Genomic DNA, 12,646 nt, shown 5'->3' on the forward strand with positions numbered 1-12,646 from the left:
TCTGTTTATTGTGCTCTTGCTGCAATGTAAAACTTTAATCTGAAATCTTTACAAACTTGATATCATTTACTGCCTCCCGTCAGCCCAGTGAAGTGGATATCTAGTCCTTATTTTTTTTTAATCAGGAAATTGAGGCTTAGAAAGATTGAGTCACTTGTCCAACCACATACAGCCATTAAGTACCAGAGTTGGGATTTAAAATGAGCCTTTTGACTGTAAAGTCAGTGTTCTTAACCTCTTGATAGAGGTTATACTTTATCTTACATTTCACCAAGCACCCATTGACTCGCCCATCATAAAGCAGAGCATATAATCAAGGACAGTCTATGAGCTGTTTCCACTGCACACGTACAGCGGGAGGCATGTTGCTGCTATGTATTCAGGGACCTCACAGTGAGATCTTGTAACAGAAGCAGCTGCATTTTAGGACCCAAGGAGATGGGTCCATGAATCCCTTCATCCTGAGATGGAATGTTTAGAGATGACTCACATTGGCTTTTCCAGCCCCTGAAATTTGCAGGTATTCTTCCAGAATGTGCCAGCCTCTATTATGTGACCTTGATGAAGGGGAGAAAGCAGATATTCCTCCCTTGGAAATGGTTCAGAATCTTCTGCCTGTGGCTTCGACGATATTGTGCAATTGTCAAATCCTCCAATTATAACAAGCAGGCAGAGAAAGGACAAGTGAAACAGCAACTATTTAGGGAGATATTAGTATCTCAACTAGGGTTCAAATGCCAGGCCCTATGGTTGTAATTTCAGTGACTTGAATTATTCAACATGGGTGAGAATATCTTCATTAGAAAAGGGAGATGTGTGTGTCTGTGTGTGTGAGAGAGAGAGAGAGAGAAGAAACAGAGAGAGAGAGAGACAGAGAGAGAGAGATAAAGGAGAAGCATTCATCTTTTCAGAAAACTTAGAGCACCTACTAAGCATTAGGTATTCTGTTGGACGCTGAGAACACAAGATACGCTGAGAACACAAGATACACAGAAGATATTAATGCATTTAACAAAGGGCTTGGGAGAAGCAATAAAAATGACAATTGGAAGAGGAATATCTTTAGAGATGGCAGAGAAAAGCACAGGGCGGTACAAATTTGAGTTCTGTAATTCCTCCCTCTTACACAGGGTGCCTTACAGACAATATCTCAGTGTGAGCCCAGCCTCTCTAATAAACCCCTGACTTATTCAATTCCCTGGGTGTACAGATGGTGACTCCTTTTTTCCTCCATCACAGGAGGTTCCAAACAATGACCAGGAGGCAACAGTGGATAGTCAAGGTAGACCAATAACTGAGACACAGGCCGTGTGTCTGAAAACAAATGGTTTAATTGCACATGAGCAGGGTAGACAGGAGCAAGCGTCGTTTGGCCTAGACCTCCCCTGTTGCCTGGATGTGAAGTGGTCTCCAAAAAGATCCTTTGGATAAATAGGCAGATGGTAAGCATTGGAAAGTCCTGGAACCACTAGGCTGGTCAGAGTGGGGTTAAGGGCAGGCCTCGACCCTCAGAGAAGAGATCCTGGCAGGACAAGGCAGGGTACCCAGTCACCCAGGGCCCGGGGTAGGTCCAGCTTGGATTAGCAATACAGGGACTAAGACCCATTGACAAGAGGGAGATTTATAGCTGTAAGGCAGGTAGGAACCGAGGTTCAGAACACGCTGGAACCTAGCAGCAAGTGAGAACTGACGCTTTGACTGTTCTTGCCTTGACTTAGAATGGGTGCTGGACATCAGGTATGTGTGGTCCTGTGGCCTGGACAGGCAGAGAACAGGCTCTCAAATACCAGAAACTCAAAAGTAGGGCCCAGGCATTCTTATCTGCCCACTTTCTTTCTTTTCTCTACCTCAGACTATTCAGTAATTCCGCTTTAGGTTTTTTTTTGTTGTTGTTGTTGTTGTTGTTTTTCTCACAGGTACACACAGTCACCCTTCTTTAGCTCCTTTCTTTCCTTTCTTTCAACTTCTACGTCTGGAACATCTCTCTGCTACTCTCTCCTTTCATGTGTAATTCCATTATTGTCTTTTCTGTCCTTTATCTATCTTCCTTCCTTTGTTAATATTTATGAAAATTTCCTCAACCATCAGAGTAGTGACAAATGCATACAGGAATCAAATAAAACAAAAGCGGCTGGGTGCAGAGGCTCACACCTGTAATCCTAGCACTTTGGGAGGCCGAGATGGGGGGAACACATGAGGTACGGAGTTCGAGACCAGCCTGACCAACATAGAGAAACCCCTTCTGTACTAAAAATACAAAATTACCCGGGCATAGTGGCGCATGCCTGTCATCCCAGCTACTCAGGAGGCTGAGGCAGGAGAATCGCTTGAACCCAGGAGGTGGAGGTTGTGGTGAGACAAGATCGCACCATTGCACTCCAGCCTGGGCAACAAGAACAAAATTCCATCTCAGAAAAAAAAAAAAAAAGATACATATTTTAAAATTAAATTTGGCTCAATAGAAACAATACAACAAACTCCAAAACTTCAGAGAGCATTCAGAAATATCTTTGAGAAAATGTTTCCATGTTATCTTCTTCTAATTACGCCTTCAGCATCGGCATTCACAATAAATGGAAAATTATCGTATTCATTTTTCTCTCTTTTGCGTAATTACTTCTCCAACAACGTTGTTTTCTGTTATTCTTCATTGCTGGTATATAGCATTTTGGGTAATTGTGACTTGAATTGTCTTCTGTGGACTAGCCAGAAAACTTAACAACCACTGATAACATTCTTTATTCTGATTATGCAGTGGAAACTTGTTTAATTGAGATGCCATAAATCTTCAGATCCACTGAAAATGTTTAATATTCAAAACCAATTTCTAAAAATTTTATTGATCAGCACTTTCATGGGAAGCCAGGTCAAGACCTTCAGCATCTCTCTGATTTAAGTATTATGTATCTCCAGGGACCAGCAAGTCAAAGCGAGTCACACGGTTTTCTCTGGGGTATGAATCCATGGCAAGGCCTATGCTCTCTGTGTTCACAGTCTTAAATTACAATGTGAATACAAGGCTGGGAGGGAGGATAATGGAGTGATGTATTTTAGGGTTTAAACAAAATTACTTCTCCTCCTTCTATACTTTGGTATCACTCATTTCTTCACAGGTCTCATTGTTGGGTCCTTACCAAGAAGTGACCGGCTCACGTTGTCTTAGTTTGCAGGCCCTTTGAGATTCCATATGTGCTATGGGAGGTCAAGTAGTGACATTTAGGGTAGGGACAGGACAACATTTAGGGTAGGTTCAAAGCCATGAGCATCAATGATCCCCTGGACAGTGTGTTGGACCCTGGTGGGTGTCATGTTGCTCAGTGTTTGCAGCGTGCACCATTTCCAGCCTCAGAAGGTAGTAATAGATGGGCTGCACTTGAGTGCGGGCGAGGGGAGAGAAGCCCCACGAAGCAAGGAGACTCTAAAGCTGGGAAAAGAGACAGCTGCAGCCTTCAACTGAAATGCAGATTTCCTGACCTTCGGGAACAGAAAGGATGTGTTTCTGTTTGGTTTATTTCTGCTTGTGGCACTTGGAAGTTTTCTCTGTCCTCTATATCTGGGGAGGGGGACATACTATGAAATTGAAAAGAAGCATAAAGGTCTTCTAGGAGCAAATGCAGACTCTGACACTTGATAACCATGTGACCAAAGGTAAGTGGCTTAACTTTTCTAAACCTGGACCCCTAGGCTGTTAATAGGGATTGTAATGGTCTGAAAATTACATGAAGTGTTAGGTAATTAATGTGGCATCTGACACATAGTAAACCATGTACAATGGGAGCTTTTGTTTGTTTCAATAGCATGGGCATGTCCCCGCCCCACAACATTTCCTCACCTCTGGGCTCTTGCAGGTTTTGTTAAAGGCTCTGCGGTATTGTCCCGTAGTGGCGCAAGGTACAGACAGTTCCTTTCTCTAAACTTCTCTACCAGGAAAGCTATACACAGATCTAGGCTAGGCAGTGCTGAGCAGCCTAGATATCATGGCTTCAATGTTCACCTCTTAAAAGAAAATACACCAGGGTATAAAAAGCATCAAGTAGGTAGTGTCATTTATTGGGAGACAATAGGGGCCTGAGAATGGACCAAGATGAAAAGAGTGCACCCCTCCCCTAAACCCATTTCATGCAAACTTGAGCTCCAATTACACCTAACAGGAGCAAGAGCATGGCTTCATTCAGGGCAAACAATAAACAACAAACCTGAAATAATTTGGTGCTGTCTTGTATATGTTAAAAAAAGAAAGAAAGAAAATGAAGAAAAGTTAGCACTTGGTTTCTAACTTATTAGGCAATGCAAATTTCTGTCAGCCCTTAAGATGTCTTGGACTGTAATTCCCTCTTCTCATCTCATGACTGAAGACAGCTTCCCGTTAATAATAAGTAATTTTAAAAGACCTCCCCTGGGAAGGTCAAATGAGACCTGCTTGACTCTTCCCCTCCACTGCATCTTGCTGCCAGATCCCATCAGATCCGTAAAAACTGCCTGCCAGACCAGCTCCCCAGCTCCCTCAGAGCCAGCCACCTAGTGAGCACAGTGAGTGGGCCAAGGGGCAGAGTCCTTTTTTAGAAACCAGAAGGAAAGGAAATGAGAAAGACAGAGCTAAACCAAGCCCAAGGGCCAAATTTACTTAAAAAAGTTAAACAATTACCCAAAGGGCTGAGATAAGAGCTGCTGAGTTTTCCAGAAAGGTTCAGAAAGTCATGGAACATATATTTCTAAAGCTTTAAAACGTCTTCTCCCATGGCCTGCTTCAAAGAGAGGGACAGAGAGAGAGAGTGTGTGTGTGTATGTGTGTCTGTGTGGTGTGTGGTGTGTGTGGTGTGTGTGTATGGAGTGTGTGTGTGTCGTGTGTGTGTGGTGTGTGTGGCGTGTGTGGGGTGTGTGTGTGTGTGTGTGCTAGGGAGGCAGACACATTCCCACCAATCAGGGATGTCAGAGAGTGTCACGGAGTCAAGCCAGCCTTGCTCTCCTAGGCCTGCCAGATCCGGCAGCCACGACCCAACCCAAGACATGCCAACATTCTTGCTGTCTTCCTGCATTGTGTATCTCCTTGGGCCCACAAGGCAAATCTCTGCAGAGACAGGTATGCTTTCCAAGTGTGCTCCTCTACTGCTGCTAAAAAGCAGTAATACTACTGCTCTTCGCTCTACCACTCTGCTTGTTGTCTTGACCTCAGGGATAGTGAAGACTTTGCATAGTTTGGATCAGACTGCCATCATTGGTGGATTCAACTGTCCCCTCTGGCAAGTGATTTGAGTGGAATCCAAAAGTCCCTTAGGCCTCCAAGACCTCTAACCAACTGCTGTGCCTGAATATCCCAGGATCATATTTTGAAGACAATAAAATTGTTTAGATATAAGGGTTTCATTGCTGTAGTGGCAATAATACACTAGAAGTGGTTATTTCCCATTAAGATGGATTAAAGCATTAAACCAATACTTATTTGTTTTAATCTTTAGTATCCACCACAGTATCTATAGTCAATACATAAAGCACAGCTCCTAAGCTCAAGGAGGCCCCAGACTAACCATAACCACACATGAAAAAATAACAGGTCCTAGTGTGTATCTGTTAGAACAGTGTTATGCAGCGAGAGTTACTGGAACTCTGATGAGGGCAATTCTTGACCACAAGCGAAAGAATTCTGGGTGGAACTGTGAAAAGACGAATACGCTTTAAAGCTGTGTATAAGTGTGGGGATAGAGGAAGAACAAGGTGGAGCAGACAAAACTGAAAAAAGTTTGAGTATTGTCAGTTGTTATTGAGGAGTTCAACTTAGTACCAGTAATAACTTGCACACATATGTTGCTTTATGGCTCACAGAACAACCTATATACTTCCTTTCCTCTGATAATGCAGGCCAGGTATAATAGATATTGTTCCTGTATGTACACAATTCAACTGAAGTGTTCAAGGCCGTGGAGTTAGTGAGAGGTAGAGTAAGAATCAACCCCAGGTGCCTAGGCCCCCAGACACAGAGCTTTCTAGGGCATTAACATTGCCCATGAGGTGCAGGCACACGTGGGGAAGATGCTTCCTTGGAAAGCAGGGACACTGGATAAGCCTTGCTCAGAGGCTCTAGGGCCAGAAAGGGCTTTAGAGAAGTGTTCTCAATTCTGGCTCCACATTAGAAATACTGGAAAAGATGTTTTCAATGGCCACGTCCATCCCCAAACCCAGGAATTTTGACATCATCAATCTGGGAGACTGGCAATGGAATTTCTAAAAAGCATCCCAGATAACTCCAACCAGGTTAGTGCCACCGCTGGAGAGGTCCTTTATGGACCTGTCCCTGCTTGAGTGTCTTTTAATGTCTTTGTCTTCCCAGACTAGGAGTAAAGGCTTTGCATTTACCCAGTCCTTATTCAGCTTGGACAACTGAAACACTGAAATGGAAAAATAATGCATTTGTTTTGAATAGTCTAATGGCTACTCAAAATCTTTTAATTTACATAAGAAGGAGCTGAAGGTAGGTACAAAGTACAGAAACACACCCAGGCAAACAACAGAACTTTAGCTTTGGAAACTCTACTGCCCAGGTTGCTTTGGCAAAATCCCCACTGCTCAGATTATTCCTTGGCAGTAGTTAAACCTCAAATACTTGGTTTTGAATGGATTAGCTCAGAACTCCAAATGAAAATGCAGGGACATTTTAGAAAAGAGCCATTAAGCATAATCCCAGATCAGCAAGCCTGGATCAACAAAACTGATTATCCTGCTGTTGAAATAAAAAACACAAAACACCAAAACAAAAGCAAACCAGAAAGAAAACCCAGTATGTTGGTGGGAACTTCTCCCATTGAGTGGAACAGTTACAACAACCACCTTGCCTCTATCTCACCGCAGCCTCTCAAAATGTTCATGTACACAGATGATGTGGACCCACAGAGGAACTCAAGCAAACTTAGAGGAGATTGAGGCCTGTGAAGAAAGCACAACTGGCCATCATCCATTCTGCTGAGATGGCTTAATAGACACCAGCTGACCACACTGAGCATCCTGGGCTCCTTTCCTGATGTGGGCATTGATTCAGACACATGACTTCTAGATTCTTGTCATATCTAATCTAATGGAGAGCCACAGAACATTTTCAACCCAACAGCAGATAATTGTAATGAAGTGATTCTGGCCAAGAGGGCCCATTTGTAGTAATGAATTCAAATCAGATTCATGGAAGCTATAATTCAACCATAGTGAATAGCACCTTCATTTTCCATATCATCTCTCTTCCAAGAGGGCAAAATAACTCAATATTCAAATAATTATTTTTACTTTTCAAGTAGCCCTATGAAGTAGTTATGAGGAAGATAATATTGCCTCACTTATAGAAAATGAGTTTCATCCACGTTCAAAACTTCAGTGTCATCTTTGGCACAGCACTACCTAATGTCCCTCAGAGCAATCAAAGACCTGTCACAACAAAACTGATATCCCAAAGGAGGAAAATCATTCTTCTCTAAGCTGTGCGATTTTTTACTGGGAAATTTAAAGGCAGACCCAGGTTTCCTGACTCCTTTGCTTTTCCTAGTAGGTCTCTGGCCTCCTTATGGGACTTCATTCAAGATTCAGAAACAGATTCGAGATAGTTTGACCCAGGACAACCACATTAAAAGAGCTTTCGTGTGATGGGCATGGGTATCATTCAGTGTTTTTTGGGGCATTCTAAACATGTGATGTGCTTGGAACACTCAGTTCCCAAGTAATGAATCCCTAATGAATGTCTTTAAGGAGACAAAAGAGTAAGAAACCACACTTAAGAATTACAGCTTATACAGCAAAAAACACCACCAAATAAAACATGGTATATTTATCTAGGGTTGAAGCCATGGGCTTCTAGAAACTGAAAACATGGACTCTCCCTCAGAGTACTGACAGATCAGTTGTTTGTTAAGATGGGAACAGAACTCTTCACCAATAGAGCAAAAGAGTGAAAACAAAAGGAGAGAGATGGGGACATACAGAAATTTGCAGAAGATGTTTATGTTCTTTTAAGAAACACTGTGGTAGCAGTGAAATCAAAACCTTAAAAAATCAAGGAATAAGAAGACTTAAGTGATAAAGACAAAAAAGAAAGAAAATAATGAGTAATAGATGAAAGTATACATTATGGGAGCATCTGATAAAAATGAAGGAAGAAAATAATAAAAGAAAAGATGACATGAGCTAAGAGAATGAGGATTTAAAGAGATTAAAATGTAGATAACGTGCTGAATTTCTCTATTCTGGGGTAAATGTATAGAAGAGACGCAAAATCACCATGAGACATGTGCTTACTTAAAAAAAAATTACGCCATGCAATCAGGTAACAGATAACAGTTATGCTAGAACATGTAAGTTGTTCTTTTTTTCTGCAAAGAACAAAAAGCAACTATTCAGCTTTTCTTTTTTTATTCCCATTCCCATTCCCAAGCCCAGCTGCTCAACATTAGAATTGAGGATCATGAAAACAGGCCAACAGCTAATAAAAAATTGGTAGATGGAAGCTGGCCCTCTGCTGGTGGAATAGTCTTATTGCATCTCAGAAAGCAGAAAGCTCAAGTTTTCAAGTTTCTGGTTTAATTTGGGGGGACAGGAAGAGGACAGAGGATTTTGGAAAATTCAGGACTGAGATCCTATTCAGTGCTAGACCTCTTTGCCCCCAGTGGCACATTAGATGGTAAAGAGGTGTGTGGAAGCATCAACATCCCTGAACACTAGTAATATTTACTGACATTTTCTTGGTTAACATGTATTATAACCCGTGTGCTACTTATATCTTTAAGCCAACTAGTTCACTGCAAATGCATAGTGGGAAATGTTCCCTGATTCCTCATGGAACCTTCTTTGAAGCAATGAAGTAGGGATATTACATTCTAGTCTGGGGCAGGCTGAGTGGTACCCACATGGCCAGGAGGACTTTTCCTTCACATCTACCAGGAAGGGCCTCTCTATTCTCCTTTTTTCTCCATTTGCTTTGGGCTTCTGAGAAACAGCACACAGGGTTCTGGGACGTGTTCTCTAACTAAAAAGAAGATCCAGCTAAGTATCACCCAAAGTGGCAGAATCCAGTCTTCACCCTTGGGCTTAGGAAAAGAATTCTGGTGTCCCAGAGACAGGTCTTTCCTCCTCCAGGGGGAGGCTTGTCTAGACGCAGGAAAGGTTCCACCAGAAAAGCCAAGGGCGGAACAGGAAGAACCCTCACCCTCACACTCTCCTAGGGGAAGTCAGGCATTTTGGCTGCAGAATCTGGGTCAGGATGTTTTATTTTCACCATAACCATCAAAGTCATAGGCAGGGCAAATGCATTCGCCCCGTGTACATTATGAGACATAGTTAAGCTGGGACGTCCCTGAATCTGTCTCCTAGGACCAGAACTGCCTCATTAAAGCGATAAAAGATGATATCTGCTGAGCTGGTGGAAAGTGGTGGCTGCATTTTTATTAAAGTATCTGCTGCAGCAAGCCCAGTCCCCAAAGGTTCATATTCCAAGATTCTCTACCTCTCTGCCTGGAGTATGCAAGTGATTCTCTGTAACTCATTAAGGTAAAACAAAAAGCTCTCCTATTGTGCTTTTCACACAGAAGTGATGTTGTTGCATAAAAGCTACATGTTTCCTTTCCTTGGACCCAGTCTGCAAAAATAAAACTGCTCTCATAATTTACAATAGGGACCCTAGGAGCACTACACCACGTTTGGCACGAGTGCTGGTCTTGAGGAGACTCATAACAGGCCGTGGCCTGGCACTGCTAATTCCACACCCTTACATTTGAGGTGCATCTCTGATAAGGGCTAGCCTGGTGGTCCTGAGGACGATCCTGCCTCACCACGTACCTTCTGGCCTGTGACAGTCATCCAAGGGGCTCAGGCTAGCCACCCAGCATTTCAAACCCATGCCCTCATGTTCTCATCTTGGTGCCCACGCAGGAGAGAATCTAGCCTGTCATGGCTTCAAAGAACCATGGAGTCCCACACGCGGACCAGCATAGCCGGAGCACAGGAGAAACCTGTCCAGGGGCACGGCAGTCGGCACGGCAGCACGCAAGCGGGCGCCCCTCGGGCCTGCACAAGGCCCTCTCGCGCTCCGGTCCCCCATGGAGCCTTCTGTCCCCTCTTCCCACCTCTCCCCAGCGACCACAGCCCAGGGGCTCGGCCCCCGCGGAAGGACAGCTCCCTACCTGAGGGTGGCGCTCTCCCCCTGCCGGACCGTCACGTTGTCCATAGCTTTGGGGAAGGTGGCATCTCCGCTGCGCACGGGCACTCCTGTGGGTACAAGGAACAGCAGCCTGAGAGACACGACCACGAGGCACTTCCAGGGCAGGAACAGGTACCCACAGACCCCCATTCTCGACAGCCACAACTTCCCAGAACTCCGGCAGCCGCACGGTCCTGGTCCCCCGCCCCGCGCACCAGCCGGCTCGGGAAGCGGTGCGGGGAGGAGGGAAGGGGCAGAGCTCGCCAGGAGCAGGGGGAAGGAGAAGAGAGGAGTCCAGGCTCTCCGGAGTCTAAGAATTCTTCCTCAGATCCTGCCTCAGCTTTCCAGCCTAGCAGAACCAGATGCCCCCTCCTGCATCCAAAAAGAGCTTTCTTGACGCTCCCCTGGGGAGGAGGGAGGCAGCCCGGAGAGGAGAGGAAGAAGCAAGTGCGGGGATGAAGGTCACAGATTGCGCTTTCTCTGCCTCTGTCTTCGAGACGCTACTTTAAGATTCAGTTGGGCACGTTCTGCAGAGCTCTGGCATCAAAAGTTTATAACCCAAAGAAGAAGGCAAGTGTCTCTGACATACAGGAGCTGTCATAAAAAGCTGCGGCTTCAAGGAGAGGAGGAAATGTTTTATTAGATCACACACATGTACAGATGTACGTGTCCCCCAGCCCCAGGTCTCGCATCTGGAACCCCAAGGCGGCAAAAAGTTCCAAGGCGGGGACGCGCAGCCGGCGCAGCCAGGGTCCTCCGGTCGGTGGCCGTCCTCCGCAGCCCGGTCGGTGACTCGCGGCCAGCCCGGGGGAGCGCCGCCCGGCGCAGGCTCCGGGCGCACGGGGAGCTGGGCGGACGGCGGCCCCCGCCTCCTCCGGGGACGCGGCACGGGACGCGGGGACGCGCGGACGCCACGCTCAGCGGCCGCCCCCGGCCTCCGCGCCGCCTTCCTCCCGGGAGCAGCCCTGACGCGCGCGGGCCCAGACCGCCGGGGTTGTCATGGCAGCAGCTCCATCCCTGACCGCCACTTTCTCCCGGTGCCGCCTCGGAGCCAGCGGGCGGGCGGGAGGCGCGGACTGCGCGCTCATCATCCCGGCGGGCAGGCGCGGGCGCCCACCTTAACCCCCGCCGCGCCCACCGGGCTGGGGATGCCTGCGGGGATGAGCCCGCACCGCGCCCACTTCGCTCCGTCCCGACACCCGCGCCAGCGGAGAGAACGCGGCGCCCCTCGCAGTGGCTTCCCCTACAGAGGGGTGGGGTGGGGGAAGAGGGGAGGGAGAGGGGAGGGCGGGAGAGGGAGTTCTGGGGAAAGCAGTAAATTGAAAACTGACACTGGCACCTTCCCTCGCCGATGCCAGCGCAGAAGTTGCCAAACCCCGCCCTGGAGAGCTGAACTACCCTGCCCACGCCAGATGGGGCACCGGTGTGCGTGTCCATCACGCCGCGAACGGCTCCCCGCCCAGCCAAGTCCAGCCCTGACGGCGCGCTGTCCTGGGCCCGTGCAGAGGTGGAGTGGACCCACCTCGGAAACGCCCGTGCCCCTCCACTGGACGCCTGTCCCCAGAGTGGCAAATCTCAATTTCTCCTTAAAACACAGCATGCAACATTGTCCCTGTCCTACACCTTATCGTGGTAAAAAGCAAGGGCTGGGAAAAACACAGCAGATCCTAAAAAGTAGTAGGACTGATCCTCCTAAAACCCCTCACAGGAAGTGAGACCACAGTGGTGCTGGGAGGTGACTTGGTGCTTTTGGAGGCCAGCCTCCCCCTGTCTTTGGTCTCGGATTTGTCTCTTTCTGCTCTAAACCCCAGAGCTCCGCTTCCCTTGGGCCCCACGGGAGGCCCCCTTGGGGCCCCGTTGTATTCTAATTTAATGGTTGCTATGTGCATCTGCTCTACTGTATTTTTTCTCGGAGCCTTTTGTTAAATTAGACTGGGCTCTGCACAACTGGCAAAATGAAATTTAATTCAAAAATAAGCATTAAGCTCTTATCGTTTATGACTTTAGTTGCTGAAGGATACAAAGGCATACTACTTGCTTTCAGTTCTGAGAGACTGAGCACAAATAAATACTGCCCCATTCTAAAAGGGTTAGCCCACATATATGTGTAGGTCTAAAATTTTTAATTAGAGCATCTTACCTAGAAGGGAGCATACTTATCACTAATTGTATCAGCTATAGTGAAACGTATATAGTCATATGCTGCTTATGGAGGGGGATACAGTCTGAGAACTGTCTTTAGGAGATTTTGTCATTGTGTGACTATCCTAGTGTGTACTTCCATAAACCTAGATGACGTAGCCTACTACACATCTAGGCTGTATAGTAGAGCCTATTGCTCCTTGGCTGCAAGCCTGTACAGCATGCTACTGTACTGAATACTACAGGCAATTGTAACACAATAGTAAGGATTTGTGTATCTAAACACGGAAAATGTGCAATAAAAATACAGTACAAAAGATTAACAAATGGTACATC

General features: G+C 46.3%; 1 protein-coding gene across 1 annotated transcript in view; it reads right to left on the reverse strand.

Annotated features, from left to right (window-relative positions):
• Positions 1 to 12,646, reverse strand: part of OPCML (opioid binding protein/cell adhesion molecule like) — a 1,125,121-nt gene that overhangs the window by 519,189 nt on the left and 593,286 nt on the right. Inside the window, 1 exon segment of the mRNA NM_001132803.1 lies at positions 10,152 to 10,236. Within this exon segment, the coding sequence (NP_001126275.1) occupies positions 10,152 to 10,236 (85 nt within the window).

This window comes from Pongo abelii, chromosome 9, assembly GCF_028885655.2.
Source record: "Pongo abelii isolate AG06213 chromosome 9, NHGRI_mPonAbe1-v2.0_pri, whole genome shotgun sequence".
In the NCBI taxonomy this organism is placed as follows: domain Eukaryota; kingdom Metazoa; phylum Chordata; class Mammalia; order Primates; family Hominidae; genus Pongo; species Pongo abelii.